Source organism: Euprymna scolopes, chromosome 46, assembly GCF_053919585.1.
Source record: "Euprymna scolopes isolate OS-2025 chromosome 46, ASM5391958v1, whole genome shotgun sequence".
Taxonomy (NCBI): domain Eukaryota; kingdom Metazoa; phylum Mollusca; class Cephalopoda; order Sepiida; family Sepiolidae; genus Euprymna; species Euprymna scolopes.
In genome coordinates, this window is record NC_136527.1 from 128,180,940 (window position 1) to 128,207,609 (window position 26,670).

General features: G+C 33.5%; 1 protein-coding gene and 1 non-coding gene across 5 annotated transcripts in view; both read right to left on the reverse strand.

Moving 5' to 3' along the window:
• The window catches only part of LOC145271258 (beta-lactamase domain-containing protein 2-like), a 376,845-nt gene that overhangs the window by 5,666 nt on the left and 344,509 nt on the right, over window positions 1-26,670 (reverse strand). For 3 of the 4 annotated variants that reach the window (XM_080126817.1, XM_080126818.1, XM_080126816.1), the window contains exons 3-7: window positions 26,457-26,556; window positions 20,584-20,689; window positions 17,601-17,723; window positions 4,727-4,914; window positions 1,588-1,845 (exon numbers count right to left, since the gene is read on the reverse strand). In XM_080126817.1, coding sequence (XP_079982943.1) covers window positions 1,588-1,845; window positions 4,727-4,914; window positions 17,601-17,723; window positions 20,584-20,689; window positions 26,457-26,556 — 775 coding nt within the window. The remainder of the gene's footprint in view (window positions 1-1,587; window positions 1,846-4,726; window positions 4,915-17,600; window positions 17,724-20,583; window positions 20,690-26,456; window positions 26,557-26,670) is intronic. The other variant, XM_080126819.1, reaches the window with a different exon arrangement.
• Window positions 22,943-23,046, reverse strand: LOC145271999 (U6 spliceosomal RNA). The gene has a single exon (XR_013866132.1). It is a non-coding gene; the product is annotated as a U6 spliceosomal RNA (small nuclear RNA).

Here is a 26,670-nt window from a genome sequence, read left to right on the forward strand (position 1 = left end):
TTTGTGCCTTTCTTTTCTTTGAATGATTTGTGCCTTTCTTTTCTTTGAATTATTTGTGCCTTCCTTTCCTTTGAATGATTCGTGCCTTTCTTTTCTTGGGATTATTTGTGCCTTTCTTTTCTTTGAATTATTTGTGCCTTTCTTTTCTTTGAATGATTCGTGCCTTTCTTTTCTTGGGATTATTTGTGCCTTTCTTTTCTTGAAATAATTTGTGTCTTTCTTTTCTTGGAATAATTTGTGTCTTTCTTTTCTTAGAATAATTAGCATCTTTCTTTTCTTGGAATAATTTGTGCTTTTCTTTTCTTGGAATAATTCGTGCCTTTTTTTCTTGGAATAATTTGCGTCTTTCTTTTCTTGGAATAATTCGTGTCTTTCTTTTCTTGGAATAATTTGCGTCTTTCTTTTTTTGGAATAATTTGTGTCTTTCTTTTCTTGGAATAATTTGTGTCTTTCTTTTCTTGGAATAATTTGCATATTTCTTTTCTTGGGTATATATGCTGATGACACTACACTCTATAACAGGCATGACAGGAAAACAAATAAACACATATCTAAAGAAATGGCAGAAACACGAGAGGATGACCTCCAGTCTGTAGTGGAATGGATGGTCACATTCAATGCTGCCAAGACTAAACTTGTTTCCTTCAATAATTACAAGAAACCTTCTCTACCATCAATAGCTATGGCCAATGAATCTTTATCTGAAAGTACTTCTTTTAACCTCCTCGCCCTAACTTTCACAGGGAACACGAGTTGGAACAGTTACAGTGAGAGCATTACCAGGACCACTGCAAAGAAGGTAGGCTCTCTCTAAGAGAAGAATCCAGGTTGTCCTCGACGGTCGTACGTCTAAACAATATGGTATAAATGTGGGAGCACCTCAGGGGGGTCTGTCCTTGGACCTTTATTATTTCTAATATTCATAAATGACCTCCCTGATAAAATTGTCTCTGAGATGGGTATATATGCTGATGATACCACGCTCTATAACAGACACGAGGGGAAAACAAATGAACACATATCTAAAGAAATGGCAGAAACTCTAGACTAAAGGAAGACCTCCAATCTGTAGTTGAATGGAGTCAAAAATGGATGTTCACATTCAATGCTTCGAAGACTAAGCTCGTTGCCTTCAATAATTACAAGAAACCTTCTCTACGACCAATAGCAATGGCCAAAGACTCGTTATCTGAAAGTACTTCTTTTAAACTTCCCGCTCTAACATTCACAGGAAACACGAGTTGGAACAATTACATTGAGAGCATTGCCAGGACCGCTGCGAAGAAGGTAGGCTCTCTCTAAGAGAAGAATCCAGGTTGTCCTCAACAGTTGTACGTCGAAACAACATGATATAAATGTGGGAGAAAATAAATAAAATACAGTAAAATCGATATTTGATTCTGACTAGCATATAAATTTAATTTTTCATTCAATAAATGAAAAATAAAAAGAGTTGCATAAGAAAAGCAAATAAAATACAGTAAAATCGATGTTTGATTCTGACTAGCATATAAATTAAACATTGTACATTTAATAAATAAAAAATTAAAACATATATAGTGTGTGTGTTTGTGTGTGTGTACTTACCAGGGGCGAATCGAAGATAATCAATCCACGTCCAAGTTTCATCAAAGCGCCAAGGACAACGTCCCTTCCTTGCAGAAGCGCCTGATCGAAAGTCTTTATGGTCGATTCTTTAAATAATCTTTTATTTTCACAGACCCCGCCATTGGCAATGATCCCATACAGCTTCGCAATTCCTCGGGCGGTTCCGTATCCATTAAAACTGCTGCAGGGGATCTGACGGAATACGTAATCTGTGCAAAGATTATTTTGATTTTTGCCCTAAAAAATAAAAAAAGTTGCAAAAAATTAGGAAAAAAAAAAATAGAATTCGATATTTGATTCTGACTAGCATAAAAAATTAAAACAATTGCATAAAATAGGAAAACAAATAAAATACAGTAAAATCGATATTTGATTCTGACTAGCATATGAATTTATTCACTTATTCAAGAAATAAAAAATAAAAAGATTTGCATAAATAGGAAAACAAAAAATACAGTAAAATCGATATTTGATTCTGACTAGCATATAAATCTAATTGTTCATTCAATAAATAAAAAAATTAAGACAGTTGCATAAAAAGGAAAACAAATAAAATACAGTAAAATCGATATTTTATTCTGACTAGCATAAAAAAATTGAAACAATTGCATAAAATAGGAAAACAAATAAAATACAGTAAAATCGATATTTGATTCTGACTAGCATATAAATTTAATTGTTCATTGAATAAATAAAAAATTAAAAGTCACATAAATTAGGAAAACAAAGAAAATGCAGTAAAATCGATATTTTATTCTGACTAGCACATGAATTTATTCGCTTATTCAAGAAAAAAAAAAGAGTTGCATAAAAAGGAAAACAAATAAAATACAGTAAAATCGATATTTGATTCTGACTAGCATATGACTTTAATTGTTCATTCAATAAATGAAAAATTAAAACAGTTGCATAAATAGGAAAATAAATAAAATACAGTAAAATCGATATTTTATTCTGACTAGCATATGAATTTATTCACTTATTCAAGAAATAAAAAATAAAAAGAGTTGCATAAATAGGAAAACAAAAAAATACAGTAAAATCGATATTTGATTCTGACTAGCACATGAATTTATTTGTTCATTCAAGAAATAAAAAAGAGTTACATGAAAAGGAAAACAAAAATACAATAAAATCGATATTTTATTCTGACTAGCATATAAATTTAATTGTTCATTCAATAAATCTATATATATATATATATATATATATATATATATATATAAATATAAAAGTGAACGTGTCTGTATGTACGTGTATGTCTGTCTGCGTAAATTTCCCTATGCAATAACTCTGTCAATTTCAGTTTAAAAACTCAAAATTTGATATACAGGTTGTTGAGATTTGTAAAAATCTTTGTAATCCGCCTTTTTTTTTTGTGAATATACACCTCCAAACACCCGGGCAACGCCGGGCTTAAATGCTAGTATATCTATAAAAGTGAACGTGTCTGTGTATCTGTGTACTTGTGTGTACATTTCCTATGCAATAACTCTCTCAATTTTCAGTCTACAGACTCGAAATTTGATACAAAGGGTACTGAGATTTGGGAAAATTTTTCTAATCGGTTTCTGGCCAGAGATTTGGCTGTTAAGGGGTCAAAATTAAACGATTTGACCTTTGAGAATTCTACCAAACTCCTCCGCCAATTTTGGGTATAAACAATTGAAATTTTAGATATAGGTTCCTTGAACATGGATCTAACTTAATAACTTGATTTGAGTCCAAAACAATAAATGTTAAGGGGTCATAATAGGGGTCAAATTTTTAATCAAAAAGAAATCCCCACTAATGAAAATGAAAATATTATGTAAAGAACCCTGGCAATGAGTTTATGCTCATATCTATGTATAATCATGTCTACATCGAACGAAAGTATTGCGACTATGTACCCAGAAATGAACTTAGATTTAAATCTATCCAAACGAATATGTCTATACCAATAACTGTCTGTATAACTGGGTGTGTATGTGCGTGTATGCACGCGCGTGTACATCCACGTGGACGTCCGTGTGTACACGGAGTACCGGTGTGTGTGTGTGTGCACGTGCCTGTGTATGCGTGTGTGGATATGAAAGTATATGTGCCCGCTGCCTGCTGTCCACATGGTGTGTGAAAACATGCAGCTGTGTATATATGTCGATGTATGTGCTCACGAGTATTGGTATCTGCATGCGCGCACGCGCTTGAACGGATGCGTGGGGTGCTAGTATGCCTGAATCAATATGCGCATATGTGCCCGTATAATCGCCTCCTTGGGGGCAGGGGCATCGATGTATGTATGTACACATCCCTGCCTACGCACGTGCACCCAATCTTAGCACCTTAAAGAAAATTTGACGCAAGCGAGAACAATGCAAAAGGCGGAAGAGGAAGAGAGGAAGGGAACAAGGAGGGAAGGTGGGGGGGGGCGTTTTGTATGTCGATAATGTTTTAGTTTTGGGGTTTAAGGAACTTGTGGGGGAGGGTCTGGGAAGTTCATTTCTGTTGTGGCTGAGGGCATAGTGATACATGAGGGGAAGGGGAATATGTGGGGGTGGGAGGAGGGGGGTGTTACTTTAAAATTCGAGTCTTAGTGTTAAAGTTTTTAGCGTCTCGTCGGTGAGGTGATGTCTTGGTAAGTATGTCTTGAGCTGTTGGGTGTTCGCTTATGTTTGGAGGCGGGGGGGGGCTATGATTCGGTTTATTTATTTTTAGTTTTTATTTTGTTGTTAATTGTTGCGGCCACGGGTACACACATGCACACGTACACACATATATACTTAAAAGAAACGATCACAGGTAGACATACGTTTCTTTTAAGTAATCCAATTTACAAATTTCGACTAATAACAATTACTACAATATTTTCCCATTGACCATTGTACACTTATTAACCTTTATCCTTGAGTGGCTTCCAAGCCTTGATAAAAAAAAAAACAGGCACTGGGATGCAACATTTTGCCGATGGAGCAGAGGCTCGAGTTTAGTTGTTATATATCAGGGAGTGTATAAAGTTTGACATAGGCACACTGTGTGCAGATCGAAATGACACAACAAAAAAAAAATCGGAATCAGTAATTGTATTGGAATCGTTTCATCACTACTTGCAAAAAATGTTACCTAAGATTTCTCTTACCGTTATCTCTGCTATAGCTGTCTTAGCTATGTTAAAATAGCCGTTGATATCAGTGATGGCGTGCTTGAACCGTTTCCTGACTTCCTTATCGAAAAACAGTCCACGCTGCTGCCACAAAGTTTGCGAATATAAGCGTGGCACTGATCTGTATTGTTCCGACGTCGGTACGCCTTGGAAAAAATCGATCCCTGAAATAAAAAAAATAAAAGACTACAAAAAGTGGAATGATAACAATTTTCACCCTAGAAAAGACGGCACGATTCCATTTCCGTCTGATAGGAAACCGTTTTTCTTGTTGTTTTGATTCTCTTCCTCCCCCACCCCTCTCTCTCCCCGGGGTTTCTTTACTAAGGAGTCAAACAAGTCAGAACAAAAACAATTCTGGAGAAATCGTTCCAGACAAGGCGTGAAGCCACTTAATGTAAGGATGCCTCTTGAATTTAGTCTTGAAAGCAGATTAAAAGAAATGGTTGGTTGGTTTTGTTTTACGGCATATCAACCCTTTTCGGGTTATTTAATGCCGAATTGATTTTGAAGAACAATTTTTTTTTTAAGTCGGTTTCTATTTAACCCATAGTTGGGACCCTAAAAGGTACTACCAGTCCGAGTCACAGTGGACCTGGGAGCAATGGCAATTAAAGGGTGGCTCCACACTCCCCAAAGCCCGCAAGCTGGGGCCTCACCATTGGATATGGTTTAAGGTCATATCCAGGACCTAGAGAGAATGGAATAAGCTCCACTCTCTATTGCGTATTGAGCTTTTTTATTCGGTTGGGATTAAATTATCTCTCTCTCTCTCTCTCTCTCTCTCTCTCTCTCTCTCTCTCATATATATATATATATGTATGTCTGTATAAACAGTTAATAAAATATGTTAAAAAACACTTTGCTCATATATATATATATATATATATATATATATATATATATATATATGAGCAAACAGTTAATAAAATATGTTAAAAAACACTTTGCTCATATATATATATATATATATATATATATATATATATATATATGAGCAAACAGTTAATAAAATATGTTAAAAAACACTTTGAAATGAATTAAAAACCTATTTAATCTGAAAAGGAAACACTTGATAAGTGGATAGTCCTTAATCCGCGGAGTTTCGAAGAAATACTTTCCTTCTCATCAGAGGGTAGGAATTAGCAAAATGCGGGATCGGATTTTGCATGCAGAAGTATTTGATGAAACAACAAGTAAGTCAAAGATCTTACTTGATAACAAAAAAAGTGAAGCAGAGGGAATATGGTAAAGAAAAAGGTGATTACACATGAATGGATAGTCTGGTGGAAGATAAAAAATCCAGTGACGATAAAATCCAAATGTAAAACTTCAAGAAAGTTAAAAGAATTTCCATTTGTACAAGTAAAATCCAACGAAATCCCGTAATTGGAAGAAGATGGCCCATAATAATCCAAAGGCAGAAATCCATGGAATAATTCACAAACATGTGTACAAGGAAAAAAAAATATATATATAAAAGGAAATAGAGCTTATATATATATATATATATATATATATATATATATATATATATATATATCCAGGACCAGATTAAAAGAAAAGAAAAAGAAAAGAAAAAATGAAAGACTATATACTGGGTGGAATGATAAAATTGTCGCCCTAGAAAAGACGGTATGATTCCATTTCCGTGTGATAGAAAACCAGTTTTTCTTTTTTTGTTGCAGGCCATCTACTAGTTGGCCAGTAAGCATGACCTTCTTTTTGGCGCAACTCTGGCTTTGAGAAATGTCGTAGAGCTTCGTCAGCGTCCAACTACTGAGCTGATCATCGCCTGTTGTCGTAAAGAACCCACTTTTCAGCGCGAGTCACGAGAAACGGGTCGTTCTTGTTACATAAAAGAAGAGAAGATGACACTTCATAACAGCATTTCTTTTAATTTTATTTATCCTCATCTTTCTTAGTTATTGTTTCACGACGTTTCGGCCAACTATTCCTCTGGCCTTCGTCAGGTGGTAACCGCAACGGGATAGGAACTCCGAATCTCCTAACTGCATTCTCATGAAAGAACTAAGAAAAGAAAAGAAAATTAATAAATAATACTCATCTTGTAAAAAGTTTTTGACTTGTGATGGGGGGGGGTATGAGACGAATGGATTCGCCAATCATTTTTATAACCAACGGCTGTGCTAAACAACCAATCAAGACTATTATCCTCATCTTTCTTAGTTGTTGTTTCACGAAGTTTCGGACAACTATTCCTCTGGCCTTCGTCAGTCCACAATAAATAAAATTAATAAATAGTGTAACGAGATCCCAGGCAGTGCCAGGTATCCTATACAGCTAGATGAAGATGGGATGAGGTATGGTTAGGGAGAGGGGGCATGCAGAGAAGAAATAGTATCTTTTTCAATGAAAAGAAAATATAAAATCTGATGGAAATAACGATAAAACAACGACAGGCTTGCAACGTCCCTTCTCTGGGAGAAAGGTTGCAAGGAAGAGAAAAGGGCATCGCCCACTAAGCCACAAAGTCTATTTTGAACTCTGTCAAGGCAGGATAAGCTGTTTTTAGCAGCTCCTGCCCAGATGTGGCAGCAGTACTCCATCCTTGGACGTACTTGGCTTTTTTGTTGTTTCAATGAAATGGTTTTAGTGGGCAGGTGCAGACCAACTTTAAAGTTAATTCTACAAAAATTCAAACATTTTTTTCAACATTATTTCTAGCTAATTTAACCAAAAAAATTTACTTTCAAGAATTCAATTTCAAGAAAATTTGGTCAATGTGCACTGGTTGTTCAACCTGTTTATTCCAGAAACCATTCTTAACATGGGGAGGTTGAGAATAATAAAATGCCTTTCAAAATAATTTCCCCCCAACCTCCCCATGTTAAGAACGGATTTCTGAATAGAAACCCAACCTTCCCATGTTAAGAATAGCTTTCAGAATAGACCCCCCCAACAATCCCATGTTAAGAATGGCTTTCGAAATAGACACCCCCAACCCAACCTAACAACAACAACCTAAGAACAGCTTTCAGTGTAAGGGATCCCAGGTAGTGCCAGGTATCCTATTCAGCTAGATGAAGATGGGAGAGGATGAGGTATGGTCAGGGGGAGGGGGCATGCTTACACTTGGTCAAGGGAAAACAGATGTTTATGACATTTCTGTCCACCAGAGCAGAAATAGTATCTTTTTCAATGAAAAGAAAATATAAAATCTGATAATAGGATTCGTGGAACAAGAGATTGATTTTCTAGTTGGATTTGGTAAAAATGAATTTTAACTACTAATTGAGTGAGATAGATACAATGACTTGGGTTCAAAAGGTCTGCTTTGGTGTCTGTGAGATGTTGTCATTTGGGTCCACCTGTTGTATTTAACTACCAGACCACCAATCCAGTGATAAGTTAGTTGGACAGATAAATAAATAAATTGAACCTAGGGAGAGATATGGTCATGAAAGAGAAAGAAGAGGGTCACAAGAAAATAGAAAATGAAAAGAATAAAATAAGGGGATAGAGAAAGGATTTACGAGAGAAGAAAAAGAATGGGAAAGAGAAAGAATAACTCCAAAAAGGTAGAGGGAGGAATTTCTGATTTGATAAAAACGATTGGTTTTTTGGAGTTAGAGTCCTTTTACTGGCGGACAAGAGAGGGTGTTAGGGTTATAATAATACTCATCCCAATAATGAATTCCAATTAAAAAAAATATACAGCATTTCATTTGTTTGTCGTTCAATATATGACGCACCTATTTATCAACTTGTCTTTCTAATCATCTCAAGAGGTTTTAAATCGTCGTATACGTTATATCTAATTCAGAAGCAAATTCTCGAACAGTTGTGCGAGGACTGGTTTCAATTAAGGCTCATAATTGATCCTTGTCAACATCCAATCGCCGACAAATACACTCATCATCTTTAAGACTCTCGTCGCCACCAATAAATTTCTTAAACCACCATTGTGCTATGTGTTCAGTAGTGGTTCCTGGGCGAGTTTTTTCAGCAATTTTTCGGCTAAATTTGAATTGAAATAAGAAAATTGTGCGAATTTGCTTTTTTTCCATCTTGTATTCAACGTTCTGAAAAGAAGACATAATTGTTTTAAAACGATTGTAATTTAAACGATTAGATAGAGCGAAAAACGCCTTTTAAAATGATATATAAAGTAAAGGTATTATAACGAAAACTTATTTGAAAATACATCATTTGAAATCAAAATTAAAAACTACACAAGAACTTTCTTCTAAACCTTATACGAATATCTTCTGGTCCGCCTAATATTATGAATTTTGAATTCTGAGTATTTGATGCAAAATTATGAAATATAGATACAAGACTATGAAATGTGAATTATGAAAGATTTATTGAGAATTATGAAATGTGAATTATGAAACTTGCATGTAAAAATATGAAATGTTGATTATGAAAATTTGATCGAAAAAATGAAATGTTGATAATGAAAAGTTGATATAAAAATATGAAATGTTGATTATGAAAAATTGATTAAAAAACATGAAATGTTGATTATGAAAAGTTGATTTAAAAATATTAAATGCTGATTATGAAAAGTTGATTTAAAAATATATAATGTTATGAAAAGTTGATTGAAAAACATGAAATATTGATTATGAAAAGTTGATTTAAAAATATGAAATGTTGATTATGAAAAGTTGATTTAAAAATATGAAATGTTAATTATAAAATGTTGATTTAAAAATATGAAATGTTAATTATGAAAAGTTGATTTAAAAATATGAAATGTTGATTATGAAAAGTTGATTGAAAAATATGAAATATTGATTATAAAAAGTTGATTTAAAAATATGAAATATGAAAAGGTGATGCAAAATTCTTGATGTATTATAGAACGTAGATATAAAACTATGAAATATGGATTATAAGTTGATGAAAAATTATTAAATGTGTGCTATGAAATGTAGATACAAAACTATAATATTCATGTAAAATATGATATGTTGATTATGAAAAGTTCATTAAAAAATATGAAATGTGGATTATGAAAAGTTGATTTAAAAATATGAAATGTGGATTATGAAAAGTTAATAAAAAATATGAAATATGAAAAGTTGATTCAAAATTCTGGAATATGCATTATAAAACGTAAATATAGAATTATGAAATATGGATTATGAAAAGTGATGAAAAATTATAAAATGTGTAGTATGAAAGGTAGATACAAAACTATGATATTGGTGTAAAAATATGAAATGTAAATTATGAAAGGCTGATTTAAAAATATGAAAAATTAATTATGAAAAATTTATGGAAAATTATGAAATGTAGATTATGAAAAATGCATGTAAAATATGTAAAAAAATGTAGATTAGGAAAATTTTATGTAAAATATATAATGTGGATTATGAAAAGTTGAAGAAAAATTATAGGAAATTATTATTATTATATTACTGAATATGCATTATAAAATGTAGACATAATGCTACGAAATATGGATTATGAAAAGTTGATGATAAATTATGAAATCTGTATTATGAAATGTAAACACAAGCTATGAAATGTGGTTTATGAAACATTCATACTAAATTAAAATGTACCTTAAATAAAGTTGATGCAAAATTATGAAATGTGGATTATGAAAATTTGATGCAAAATTATGAAATGTGGATTATAAAAATATGATGTAAAAATATGAAATATGTATTATGAAGAGTTCCTTCAAAATTATGAAATGTGGATTATGAAAGCTTGATGCAAAATTATAAAATGTGTCGTGAAAACTTGGTTCCAAATTATGAAATGTGGATTAAAAAATATGAAATGTGGATTATGAAAAGTTGTTGGAAAATTATTAAATGTGTATTATGGAAAATGAAAAAAATATTAAATGTGGATTATGAAAAAATGATTAAAAAATATGAAATGTGGATTATAAAAAGTAACCCCAAATCCAAACAATGATGTAAATTCATCCCCTGCAGAACTTATGTTCGCCAGAAAAATTAGATCAATTTTCGATAGACTCCTACCAGATAAAAAGAAAGTTGCTAGAAAAGAAAACTTGAATGTAAAATGCTATTCCCCAGGAGATAAAGTTTATTTTAAAAATTTTCAAAATGGGAAAAATCATTAGGTGGACGGCATCATTAAGAAAAGCATTGGGAACATGGTCTATACTATTCAAGGCCCAAGTTTTGTCTGTAAAAGACATATTAATCAAATCCGTACCAGAATTTCGGAAAATACAGAGGAAATCCCAATAGAAACGTTGTGCGACACATTTGACATTCCAAAACTGGTGTGTATACACGGACTCATGAATGTATCCCCTGGGCCTATCATACGGGCTGGACAGAATTCTTTACCACAAGAAATTCTGACCAAAAGGAAAAGCATGCGTAAAAGGAAAGTCGTCAGGTGTTTAAGCCCTGATTCTAAACGGAAGCAGTATTAAAGCTAAAATCGGGAATATTTCAGCTTCAGGGGGAGGTGCTATAAGGGGCATAACTACGTATCAAACCGGATATGAAACAGTATATAAAAGAAACAATGCCCGACCGCACATTGATAAACTGGCCCTGTAGAAGTTGCACGAATCAGACTACGAAACCCTGCCTCATACACCATAGTCTCCAGCCCTCTTACCTACTGACTACCACTTTTTTTACGATTATGTTTGTTTCATTATATGATACAGAATGAACCTTATTAAAAAAGACAGCAGAAGACAAGATACATTTAAGCGTGATAAGCCATGGAGCAAGTCCATGTATTTATTTTTACTACCCACAAGGGACGCAACTCTTGTATTGTTTTATATTAAAGAGTTGACTGAAGGGGACATAACTCCTAATATGACAACTGGCATAAATAAATACTGATCCTGATGGTGCTTATTTTGACCAATGAATTTTTGTTTGAGCCGAGATGATAAGTGTAATGTTATGACCCTTTTAGGCTGTGATCATAGCGTAGTATCTGTGTTAACTGTGGCAAGCGGGGTCAAATGTCAAAACATTATTATTATTGTTATTGTTATTATTATTAAGTGATTTGAGCAACAGATGGTCACTGGATCATATATTATGATTAGAAGAATAAACAATTAAATTGGGGAAGAGATGATTGACATGTGAATCGCAAAAGGAATGTGAAAATAAAAAATAGATGTAAACATTATTTTGGGGTTTGGATAAACAAATAACTAGATGTGGACATTAGTTGTTCTGATACACGTAATTAGGTGACATAAGAGAACACGTGATGTAGTTAGTTTTAGAGAGATTGAGAGAGTTGAGAATTGACCACCAAAGCGGACAGACGTCTAGACAAGGGTGGACAGACAGCTAGGGAGCGGGCTGTAAGAATAGAAAATGTAGACGAACTGCAGATCCTGTGAAAACCATTTGAGACAACTGTAATAAATTCATATTATAAAAATATAAAGAGTTGTTTTATGGTTTCACAAGTATGACCAGATGTCTCAATTGGATGGTGCTGATCGTTTCATTGTTTGTCATGGAGCAGATAGATAGAACTCTTCAAGAAAAGACGTATGAAGCATATATTGTTCTTCTTATATATGAACTGTAAAAATATTCCCGTGTGATAAGACAACACGACTCGGTTTACACGTCAATATCATGTCCCCTGGGTAGAAAACGTACATACGATTTATACGTTTATTTTTTATTTATTTATTTTTTTTTTTTTACATTTTCACCCCAAACAAGGCACATTGCCACTTTGCTGTAGGGGCTACTATCAGGGGCAGCAACTACTGGGGCACTATGTAGGGATTTGGGCAGCAAGATGTTGGTTCACGTTGCACTTGAACTTCTGCATGTCAGTACAGTTAGGGAAGCAGGAACCTGGAATAGAATTCCAGAGTCTAGCGGTTCTGGGGAAGAAACTACTGGAGTAGAACGCTCTCTTACATCTAGGGATCTCTACTGTGTGGGGGTGGGATTTAGCTGCCTGTCGGGTTTGTCGAGGGTGTCTGCAGTTTGTCAGAGCATTCACCATTAAAATACTTGTAGAACTTGTTTCGTCGATGGGACAGAGGCTGAAGCTTAGATGCCAGTTCAGGGCCTATCAGATTGGCGACTCTTTTTTGAACCTTGTCTAGGAGCGAGAGACTAGTAGCAGATGCACCAGCCCAAATGTGACAATAAGAACAATATCTCACATCCACTAGATAACACATGACACGTTTTAATATATCATCTCCTCCAATATAATCCCGATATACAACATATGTTCACCAGAATTTAAAAGTTAAAAACCGCAATAACTCTTTTGTCTGTTCCATATTTCTTTATTTTACCTTTCGTCCACATTTCATAATTTTATAGGAACAAAATACATATTTCTTTATTTTACCTCAACTTTCGTCCACATTTCATAATTTTATAGGAACAAAATACATATTTCTTTATTTTACCTCAACTTTCGTCCACATTTCATAATTTTATAGGAACAAAATACATATTTCTTTATTTTACCTCAACTTTCGTCCACATTTCATAATTTTATAGGAACAAAATACATATTTCTTTATTTTACCTTTCGTCCACATTTGATAATTTTATATGAACAAAATACATATTTCTTTATTTTACCTCAACTTTCGTCCACATTTCATAATTTTATAGGAATAAAATACATATTTCTTTATTTTACCTTTCGTCCACATTTCATAATTTTATATGAACAAAATACATATTTCTTTATTTTACCTCAACTTTCGTCCACATTTCATAATTTTATAGGAACAAAATATATATTTCTTTATTTTACCTCAACTTTCGTCCACATTTCATAATTTTATATGAGCAAAATATATATTTCTTTATTTTACCTCAACTTTCGTCCACATTTCATAATTTTATATGAACAAAATACATATTTCTTTATTTTACCTTTCGTCCACATTTGATAATTTTATAGGAACAAAATACATATTTCTTTATTTTACCTCAACTTTCGTCCACATTTCATAATTTTATAGGAACAAAATACATATTTCTTTATTTTACCTCAACTTTCGTCCACATTTCATAATTTTATATGAACAAAATACATATTTCTTTATTTTACCTCAACTTTCGTCCACATTTCATAATTTTATATGAACAAAATATATATTTCTTTATTTTACCTCAACTTTCGTCCACATTTCATAATTTTATAGGAACAAAATACATATTTCTTTATTTTACCTCAACTTTCGTCCACATTTCATAATTTTATAGGAACAAAATACATATTACTTTATTTTACCTCAACTTTCGTCCACATTTCATAATTTTATAGGAACAAAATACATATTTCTTTATTTTACCTCAACTTTCGTCCACATTTCATAATTTTATATGAACAAAATATATATTTCTTTATTTTACCTCAACTTTCGTCCACATTTCATAATTTTATATGAACAAAATATATATTTCTTTATTTTACCTCAACTTTCGTCCACATTTCATAATTTTATAGGAACAAAATACATATTTCTTTATTTTACCTCAACTTTCGTCCACATTTCATAATTTTATATGAACAAAATATATATTTCTTTATTTTACCTCAACTTTCGTCCACATTTCATAATTTTATATGAACAAAATATATATTTCTTTATTTTACCTCAACTTTCGTCCACATTTCATAATTTTATAGGAACAAAATACATATTTCTTTATTTTACCTAAACTTTCGTCCACATTTCATAATTTTATAGGAACAAAATACATATTTCTTTATTTTACCTCAACTTTCGTCCACATTTCATAATTTTATAGGAACAAAATACATATTTCTTTATTTTACCTCAACTTTCGTCCTCATTTCATAATTTTATATGAACAAAATATATATTTCTTTATTTTACCTCAACTTTCGTCCACATTTCATAATTTTATAGGAACAAAATACATATTTCTTTATTTTACCTCAACTTTCGTCCACATTTCATAATTTTATATGAACAAAATATATATTTCTTTATTTTACCTCAACTTTCGTCCACATTTCATAATTTTATATGAACAAAATATATATTTCTGTATTTTACCTCAACTTTCGTCCACATTTCATAATTTTATAGGAACAAAATACATATTTCTTTATTTTACCTCAACTTTCGTCCACATTTCATAATTTTATATGAACAAAATATATATTTCTTTATTTTACCTCAACTTTCGTCCACATTTCATAATTTTATAGGAACAAAATACATATTTCTTTATTTTACCTCAACTTTCGTCCACATTTCATAATTTTATATGAACAAAATATATATTTCTTTATTTTACCTCAACTTTCGTCCACATTTAATAATTTTATAGGAACAAAATACATATTTCTTTATTTTACCTCAACTTTCGTCCACATTTCATAATTTTATAGGAACAAAATACATATTTCTTTATTTTACCTCAACTTTCGTCCACATTTCATAATTTTATAGGAACAAAATACATATTACTTTATTTTACCTCAACTTTCGTCCACATTTCATAATTTTATACGAACAAAATACATATTTCTTTATTTTACCTCAACTTTCGTCCACATTTCATAATTTTATATGAACAAAATATATATTTCTTTATTTTACCTCAACTTTCGTCCACATTTCATAATTTTATATGAACAAAATATATATTTCTTTATTTTACCTCAACTTTCGTCCACATTTCATAATTTTATAGGAACAAAATACATATTTCTTTATTTTACCTGAACTTTCGTCCACATTTCATAATTTTATATGAACAAAATATATATTTCTTTTTTTTACCTCAACTTTCGTCCACATTTCATAATTTTATAGGAACAAAATACATATTTCTTTATTTTACCTCAACTTTCGTCCACATTTCATAATTTTATAGGAACAAAATACATATTTCTTTATTTTACCTCAACTTTCGTCCACATTTCATAATTTTATATGAACAAAATATATATTTCTTTATTTTACCTCAACTTTCGTCCACATTTCATAATTTTATAGGAACAAAATACATATTTCTTTATTTTAACTCAACTTTCGTCCACATTTCATAATTTTATAGGAACAAAATACATATTTCTTTATTTTACCTCAACTTTCGTCCACATTTCATAATTTTATAGGAACAAAATACATATTTCTTTATTTTACCTCAACTTTCGTCCACATTTCATAATTTTATAGGAACAAAATACATATTACTTTATTTTACCTCAACTTTCGTCCACATTTCATAATTTTATAGGAACAAAATACCTATTTCTTTATTTTACCTCAACTTTCGTCCACATTTCATAATTTTATATGAACAAAATATATATTTCTTTATTTTACCTCAACTTTCGTCCACATTTCATAATTTTATATGAACAAAATATATATTTCTTTATTTTACCTCAACTTTCGTCCACATTTCATAATTTTATAGGAACAAAATACATATTTCTTTATTTTACCTGAACTTTCGTCCACATTTCATAATTTTATATTAACAAAATACATATTTATTTTACCTCAACTTTCGTCCACATTTCATAATTTTATAGGAACAAAATACATATTTCTTTATTTTACCTCAACTTTCGTCCACATTTCATAATTTTATAGGAACAAAATACATATTTCTTTATTTTACCTCAACTTTCGTCCACATTTCATAATTTTATAGGAACAAAATACATATTTCTTTATTTTACCTCAACTTTCGTCCACATTTCATAATTTTATAGGAACAAAATACATATTTCTTTATTTTACCTCAACTTTCGTCCACATTTCATAATTTTATAGGAACAAAATACATATTTCTTTATTTTAACTCAACTTTCGTCCACATTTCATAATTTTATAGGAACAAAATACATATTTCTTTATTTTACCTCAACTTTCGTCCACATTTCATAATTTTATATGAACAAAATACATATTTCTTTATTTTACCTTTCGTCCACATTTCATAATTTTATAGGAACAAAATACATATTTCTTTATTTTAACTCAACTTTCGTCCACATTTCATAATTTTATAGGAACAAAATACATATTTCTTTATTTTACCTCAACTTTCGTCCACATTTCATAATTTTATATGAACAAAATACAAAAAAAAAATCTTCAACGAAAAAGAAATGAATTATTAATTAGTATATGCAGTCTTGAGTTCAATATCTCTATATAAATAAAATGAACTCAGTTTTTCCCGTCTGATTTTGACCTTAATAGGATTAAAAATCAAGATATTTTATAATATGCACAAACGGCAGAACAATATCTGAGGTGTGTTATAGGCTTATTATTTCTCAAATTCCTCGATAATCTTAGATTTCTATACTTTTTCTGCTGAGAAGTCACGGCCAAAATCGGGTAAGATCAATGGAAGTGGTAAAATATTTTCTCTCTAATAAATTCCTCCTCCCCCTGCCACCACTTAACACCGTTTGGGGATCGTTCACAAGGAACAGTTGAGAAGAGAACACCGGTTTGGTTTCGTAGTTCTTTCATGTGAAGTTATTTAAAATCACTAAACTAAGCTGCAGTGCTCTGTGGCGTAGTGGTTAGCGTGCTGGACAATTCACATTATATTTTCACGTTCGCGCCGATCTACCGTAGTCGTTTTTTTTTTTTTCCTAAACAACTGGAATGGACTTTTCTTGGTGGCCGAACTGTTAACGTTGCAGATGTTTTTTTTTTTTTCACACTTTATTTTCCTACTTTTACTCATGACTCCGGGTTTGATCCTTCCTACTTACCTACCATAACATTTTTTAACCCCCCCCCGTCCCAGAAACAAACACTCGGGCAACGCCGGGTACCCCCGCTAGTTGTTAATATAACAGAGATAATATAAATTTATAAGATATGCAAAAAAAATAAAGAAATACTGACCAAATGGTTCAGCGATCTCCTCCCGGAATATTTGATCAATTGTTCGTTCTTTGGGGTCAGCCTTCCTGATTAGAGCATCAACAAACATTCCCCAGGTAAAAATATGGTAACCAAATTGGCTTCCTGTAAAAAATAAATTTAAAAAAAATGATAAATTTGTACCGCTTTATTATCAGCATATTCTGGTGTAGGGAGTTGGTAGAAAGATGTCGGTACACGTTGCACTTGAACTTCTGCATATCAGTACAGTTGGGGAAGCAGGGACCCGGAAGGGCATTCCAAAGTCTAGCAGTTATGGGGAAGAAACTATTGGAGTAGAAGGCTCTCTTACATCTAGGGATCTACATGCTCTACATCTATGGGAAGTGGGTCAAAGGTATTACTTATTGCACGCCCCTCGTACGTACATCATGAATATTTTTCAGTGTAACAGGAATGAATGATTAAAATCAAAATGTTTATTTTCCAGTGACAACACTGACAGCAGTGTGGGGTCTGTGTGCAAAATGTCAGAGCGATAATGTGTCCACTTTCCTGCACTCTTCTTTGTTGTTGTTTGGCTGTCTCCATTTTAGAACATTCCTCCATGCATTCTACTATGACACTATTGCTTACTTGGTTAACGAACGTCCTGGGAACGCAACCAGCTCCCCTCAAAGATAGGCACATGGAAACATCAACACAACGGGTTGATATGTTGTCGGCTATAACTGGCGTGCATCGCTTCTTGAGTCTTCATTGCGTCGTTACAGGCTGTTTTCCATCGTTGATATTAATGGCAGGAGGTTACCAAGCCGCACTATTTCTCCAAAGCTCAAATAATTGTAACTTTCAAAATCACGATTCCTCACACTTACTGACAAAAAAATAAACCAATTTAAAAAACAAAGGCTTTGTATTGGGAGGGTCCCTGTTAAAATGCACCCATAAAAAATAATATTTATAAAGCTACGAAATTAACGTTTCCCTTAAACATCGAGGCGTGTATACAGATGGTCTTATGGGAAAGGATCCTCAATCTCTTAAAACCGGCCATATTCATTGTTAAATTTGAAATTAATGGTTTTATTTTGTATTTCGGATCCAGTTATTGAAAAAAAAAAAAATGATTTATTTTATTGTGAAATCTAATTTGCAAAATGAAATTGCTCTCATAATAAATTCTTGAGTTTGTATTACTGTACACATAGATTCGAAAAATTGTCAGAAAACAAATATATAACAAATAAATGTTATCAAAGGCAAGACAAGTTACTTTTCTACCCAACTGAATATGTTTTTAGTGTTTATATTTAATGTAACATGTTTATTCAGATCGAAAAACATACAATGTTTACCGATGTAGTGGAAACTTCCAAATGGCGGCCGACTCTCTCTCGGAGACGGTAAGTTTGGGAAAAGGAGTTATAAATAAGAAAGCAGTCAAAATACTGTTAAAAAACCGCTAAATATATTTCTAACAGTATTTTGTCTGTTTTTTTATTTATAACTTATTTTCCCAAACTTACCGCCTCATAGACAGAGTTGGCTGCCATTTAAAATTTCCCAATACATCGGTAAACATTGTATGTTTTTCGAGCTGAATAAACATGTTCTATTAAATATAAGCACTAAAAACATATTCAGTTTGTTAGAAAAGTAACTTATCTTGCCTTTGATAACATTTATTTGTTATATATTTGTTTTCTGACAATTTTTCGAATCTATGTGTACAGTAATACAAACTCAAGAATTTATTATGAGAGCAACTTCATTTTGCACTAAAAACATATCCAGTTGGGTAGAAAAATAACTTATCTTTCCTTTTCTATAATGCAGAGATGGTTGCCAGCCATTGTGAATGATTAATTTCGTTTAAGCATTCATATCTCTGGCATAAAAATATTTTTGTCCAGAATTTTCTTATATTAAAAAAAAAATCCGGCGCTTGTGTTGATTAGTGATCTTTTAAACTAACGCATTTAAGATAAAAACAAAATTATGTACTTACCTGGCATGTCAAAATAAGTATGAATTCAATAATATATAGAATGAGATGTAGGGAGTTGGGCAGCAAGATGTTGGTTCACATTACACTTGAACTTCTGCATGTCAGTACAGTTGGGGAAGCAGGAACCTGGTAGGGAATTCCAATGTCTAGCAGTTCTGGGGAAGAAACTATTGGAGTAGAAGGCTCTCTTCCGGTGTAGGGAGTTGGGCATCAAGACGTCAGTTCACGTTGCACTTGAACTTCTGCATTGCAGTACAATTGAGGAAGCAGGGACCCAGAAGGGAATTCCAAAAGTCTAGCTGTTCTGGGGAAGAAACCACTGGAGTAGAAGGCTCTCTTACATCTAGGGATCTCTGCTATGAAGGAGTGGGATTTAGCTGCTTGTCGGGTCTGTCGGGGGTATTTATGTCGAGGGGGTACAGGTGTTTGTAGTTCGTCAGAGCATTCACCATTCAAGTACTTGTAGAACAGGCAGCTCGGGATGCAACATTTCGTCGATGGGACAGAGGCTGAAGCTTAGAACCTATCAGGTTGGCGACTCTCTTTTGAACCTTTTCAGGAGCGAGAGACTAGTAGCAGATGCACCAGCCCAAATATATACATATCCAAACAAAATTTATTTTGCCTACAAAAAAACTCTGGCAGGTTTTGGCTTACACACATGTAATGTAATATGGGTATTCGAACCTATGCAACATTTTATATTTGGGTTTTAGTCGAGGAAAATCGGTGCAAGTACAGACACAGTTAGGCACAAGGTTCATTAATGTAGAAGCCCCCTAACCCTAACCCCACTAGCTCCCTCAAATGGGCTACACTACAACCTCCATTTTGAACTTGTTTGAGGTCATTCCCAGGGCACCTAGATCCAGGAGTGCTGGATTTGACCTAAGATCTGACCGATTTTGCTTTGACATCAACCTTTACCAATTTTTCAAACCCCCACTCCGGCCCGTCTTTAACGAAATTGGCAATATAGAATCAACGACTTACCTGGTTCCCAAAACGGTTTCTGTGCTTCAAGAAGTGATAAATACGCTCCGTAATCCGAGCTGGAAAGGAAAATGCGGACAGGTTTATCAAAGCCTATGAGACCGGACTGAAAAAGAAAGAAAAAAGGTCTTATTTTTATATATATATATATATATATATATGAACAAATGATTAATAAAACATGTTAAAAAACATCTTAAAAAAGAGTTAAAAACATTTAATTTAAAAAAGGAAGCACAAGATAAGTGGATATTCCTTAATCCGCGGAGTTTCAAAGAAATACTCTCCTTCTCATCAGATGGCAGGAATTAGCAAAATGCGAGATCGGATTTTGCATGTAAAAGTATTTAATGAAACCACAAGTAAATCACAGATCTTACTTGGTTAAAAAAAGGGTAAGGTAAGGGGAATAGGAGGTAAAAGAAAAAAAATGATAAAAAGATTTCACATGAATGGATAGTCCGGTGAAGGTAAAAAATCCAAGAATGGTAAAATCCAAACACGGTCGAATTAAAAACTTCCAATCCAAAAGGTAAGTTCCAAAGGAATCGCGTAACTGGAAGTTCCGCTATGTTATTATTACTTTTGCCACCGTTAAATAATTAGAAGACATTCACCAAGTCCAATTACCTGCAATAAAATATGTTCAGTTTTCTGAACATTTATGAGCAGCGATATTCAGACATTTATAGTCGTTACTTATTGATAAAATTACACACACACACATACACACGAATGAACGGAACAGCTATATATATCCACACTGATGATTCTTAGTCACCTAGTGTTGCGCGGGGAAAAAATCACAAATGGAATGAGTTCAAAATCATTAAAAGAAAAGTTCAAATGTGCACAGAAAAAGCACTGGAGAGAATATTTAAAACATGTCTGCCAAGGCCGGAGGAATCAAGTAAATTAAGGTTTAAAAAAAAAATTCAATTATATATATATATATATATATATATATATATATATATATATATAGGGTGACCCCCCCCCCTAAAAGGCCAGAAGAATCAAGTAAATTAAGGTTTAAAATATATATATATATATATATACCGAGAGAGAGAGAGAGAGAGAGAGGCAGAGAGAGAGAGAGAGACAGAGAGAGCATATTATTTCATGCAATAACACACAATGTAGCATCCGCATTAACATCCTTGCAACGTCTTTTTTCTGTGCTATCGTTACTTTTATGCTAAGTGATCGACTGTGCTCCAATCTGTGGTTATCTCCTGCAAAACTTTCACAGCAAATACTCATTTGGCTACAACAACTATCATTTCCCTTACTCTCTATCTGTGCCAGTTCTTACCTAAAACTGTCCGTCTGTGGAACACAATACCGTGGGGCTGCTTCACAACTGACTATGACATAGTCGTTTTCAAGTCTAATATATATATTTATATATAATTGAACCCTACTCAAATTCCGCCATAACTGATCATCACGGTGTTGCTTACACTCATTAACCCTTATCCTAGAGCATTCCTTACCTCCACGCACAAACCTTTTAAGGTTTTCTTTGAGCTTAAGGAATAACCAAAGTCGATGAAAGGTCGATTAAAAATTTATGTATTAAAATCAGCAAGTTCATGGACACTGTTAACACAGTCCGTCCAAGACGAACTACATGAGACATTTAAGACTGTGAAAGAAAAGAAAAAACGCTTTTTATGATGATTGCAACGTGTTGTCAGACGAGTGCCACTCCCTCAGACACTTAAAGTCCGTGAGTCCAAAAATGACTTTTATTTTTTTTTAGTCCTACCGGTGAATTCCAACGATCAAGCAGGCATGACACTGAAGACGGTCATGGAGATCAATTATTACATGCTTCCAGCATTTCAAGCCTCCACACGTCACAACTTTTCCATCGCCACAGGACCATTTCTATAAACAAATGCCTGAGGGAGTATCTATACACAGATGATGTTCCAGAGTCTCAGCTTTGTACGACAGCTAAGTCTCTCTCTCGGTTCAAAATGTTGAGATCCAGCAACATGCAAGAGCAAGGGAGCCAGCAACAAGCTTAATGCGGGTACTGGTCTCCCGCTTTATGGGGTTTTAAATCAGAGATTTTCTTCTCCTAGAACGGTTGCCTTCACCATGGCTTACGGGAGCTCTCTCACACACATACATACACACAAACACACACGATGCTAGTTGGCCGTTGACCCCGAAAAAAGAGTTCATTCGCCCTTTGGAAGGTCTTGTTTTGAATCCTTCAGGGAGACTAGCCACCCTCCTCACCAAACAAGTCTGGTGGGGGAACCAGTTTAGTCACCGGTGATCCGACCATGAGGCAGGTAGTACTGGGTTATATGGTACCAGTAGCATATGACATGACCTGACACATAAAAATATGGAACGCTTCACGAATTTGCGTGTCATCCTTGCGCAGGGCCAGGCTAATCTTTTCTGTATCATTCCGATTTTAGTATATGTACTGCCGAAGCATATATATATATATATATATTTTATTTAGGCATCAACACTTATCAAGGCCATGAGGCCACTCGAGGATAAGGGTTAAAGAGTGTACAGTAGAAATTAGACAATATAGTAATGGTTAATAATGGAAATTTGGTAAATTTGTTAACTTATATTGGTTCATCCAGAACTTGTTTACATTAGACTTGAAGACAACCATACTGTAGTCAGCTTATCAAAGCCTATGAGTCCTGACTTTTAACTTGTGACTGTAAAAGAAAGAAGCTCTTATTTTCATACGAGCAGAGGAGGCAGAACAATTGAGTCTTCTAGGCAAAGAGAGAGTTGGAGTCAGAGTCTTTCGGAAGCAAAGGAAAGAACCCAAGTTTGAATTCCTGACATCATCATTTCGACCGGTCAAACGAAATAAAGAACATCATCGACTTGTGTAACGTTTAAAGGTAATGTGTTAATCATCTTAATATGAACTTTGTATATAAACGCTAACCCCCTTCCAAGGATTGGAGCTCAGACGAGCACTTGCCATGAAAATAACGATAAAGTAGAGACAGGCACGCAACGCCTCTTCTGTGGGAAAAAGGTTGCAGGGATGACAAAAGGGCATCCCCCAGTAAGCTACGAAGTCTATTTTGAACTCTGTCAAGGCAGGATAAGCTGTTTCTAGTCCCCATCTGGCATCAATTGAAATGAATGGCTCTCGTCTTGAGGAGGGCTCATGTTTTGACAAGCTTCTGGTCTTGACCATTACTCCTGATCTTAAATGGAACACATACATTAAATCCGTTGCCAAGTCCGCTGGAAAAATCGTGAGATCCTTCTATCGCTCCAGTAGATATCTCACTGCTGATGCAATTCTCTATCTATATAAGAGCCAGGTACGTCCAAGGATAGAGTACTGTTGCCACATCTGGGCAGTAGCTGCTAGAAAGGACTTATCCTGCCTTGATAGAGTTCAAAATAGATTTCGTAGCCTTGTGGGGGGGGGGTCCTTTTTTGTTTCCTGCAACCTCTTTCTCACAGAAGAGATGTTGTGAGTTTGTCTCTGCTTTATCGTTATTTTCATGGCAAGTGCTCGGCTGAGCTCTATTCTATAGGCCCTCCTCACCAAACTTTCACAAGAAACACCCGTCTAGCAGAAAACACTATTAATAATTTCCCCCCACTCTTTATCTGTGTCTAAACCTAAACGCAGATTCCATGAGCAAAGCTTCTTTCTTAGAACTGCACGCCTATGGAATTGTCTTCCATTTTCCTGCTTTCCAGCTGACTTCAATATGGTTGTCTTCAAGTCTAACATAAATAAGTTCTTGATGAGCCGTTCTATATAAGTTATCAAATTTACCGAATTTCCGTTACTAACGATTACTATATTGTCTTCAGTAGATATCTCACTGCTGATGCAATTCTTTATTTATATAAGAACCAGGTACCTCCAAGGATGGAATACTGTTGCCACATCTGGGCAGGAGCTGCTAGAAAGGACTTATCTGTTCAAGTCTAACGTAAACAAGTTCTTGATGAGCCGTTCCATATAAGTTAACAAATTTACCGAATTTCCATTACTAACGATCACTATATTGTACAATTTCTACTGATCAATCTTTAGCCCTTATCCTCGAGTGGCCTCTTGGCCTTGATAAGTGTTGATACCTATGTAAAAAATAAAAATCCCCTCCAAGTAATGTTTCCCCCTTCTCCATTTCCTGTGTTAAAAGAACTCCAGTCAGAATTAGTCCTCGCGCAGAAGAGCAGAACAAAATGTTTTAAATAATAATAATTATAATAATAATAATAATAATAATAATAATAATAATAATAGAAAAACAATAACAAAGACTTTCGCTGGCGAGGACTACTATTGAGCGTAACCAGTTATACAAGCCTTTTGAAATTTTCATCTCTATTTTTCCTGTTATGTACTGAATATTTGTTAATGAAACCTATATGAAATATGTTCCTTATTAAATTGTAAAGATTTTCTATTCTGAAAGAAATTTTAAAAAATTTAATCTAAAAAAGTTATTTTTAAGTTTTTGTTTAAAAAATTCAGATTTTCTCATTATTCAGACCTGTATTACAAAGAGGGAGTTTGTTTTTTGGTTTTTTTTACACAGTGATCACCACTTATCAAGGCCCGGAAGCCACTCAGGGATAAAGGTTATTGCAAGTACATTACGTTAGTGTGGATATTTAATGAAGTGTTTATTTAAGGGGGCGGTTCATTAGGAATTTGTTAACATTGGACTTGAAGACATCCAAGTTGTAGTCCGGTGGGAAGCAGGCAGACGGAACAGAGTTCCACAGGCGTGCAGTTCTAAGAAAGGAGCTTTGTTCATGGAATCCACGTTGCAAAAATGAGATGTGGTGTGAGGAGAAATACAAACTGCTTTGATAGAGTTCGAAATAGACTTTGTGGTCTGGTGGGAGATGTCCTTTTTTCTTCGCTGCAACCTCTATCTCACAGAAGAGATGTTGCAAGTTTGTCTCTGCTGTATCCTTATTTTCATGGAAAGTGTTCGACTGAGCTTCAATCTATGGTCCCCCCTCGCCAAACTTTCACAAGAAACACTCGTCTAGCTGTACACACTATCAATAATTCCCCCCACTCTTTATCTGTGCCTAAACCTAAACGTAGATTCCATGAACAAAGCTTCTTTCTTAGAACTGCACGCCTGCGGAATTGTCTTCCGTTTTCCTGCTTTCCGGCTGACTACAATATGGTTGTCTTCAAGCCTAACGTAAATAAGTTCTTGATGAGCCGTTCTATATAAGTTATCAAATTTACCAAATTTTCATTACTAATGATTACTATATTGTCCAATGTCTACTGTACACTCTTTAACCCTTATCCTTGAGTGGCCTCTTGGCCTTGATAAGTGGTGATGCCTATGTAAAAAACAAAAAAAAAAGCTTCCTCTGTTTTATTTTCATTGTGCTAAGGGATCTTACATTCAAAAAAGCTTCCTCTGTCTTATTTTCATTGTGATAAGGGATCTTACATTCAAAATAACTTCCTCTGTCTTATTTTCATTGTGATAAGCGATCTTACATTCAAAAAAGCTTCCTCTGTCTTATTTTCATTGTGCTAAGGGATCTTAGATTCAAAAAGGCTTCCTCTGTCTTATTTTTCATTGTGCTAAGGGATCTTACATTCAAAAAATCTTCCTCTGTCTTATTTTTCATTGTGCTAAGGGATCTTACATTCAAAAAAGCTTCCTCTATCTTATTTTCATTGTACTAAGCGATCTTACATTCAAAAAAGCTTCCTCTGTCTTATTTTCATTGTACTAAGGGATCTTACATTCAAAAAAGCTTCCTCTGTCTTATTTTTCATTGTGCTAAGGGATCTTACGTTCAAAATAACTTATAATAATTATATAATCTTATGAAATTTAAAAAAAAAAAATAACATACGTTACCTGATGACTAAGAAGCATTTCGACGGTGATATCCTCTTTTCCGTTCTGCGCAAATTCAGGCCAATAATGGCTGACAGGTTTTTTATAATCAAGATAACCCCTATGATTAAAAAATAATTATAAAATTTTAAACTATCTTATAAAATGAAATAATAAAAAAATATTTAAAATATTTTTAAAAAAATTATAAACTAGACATTTTAAGAAAAAAACA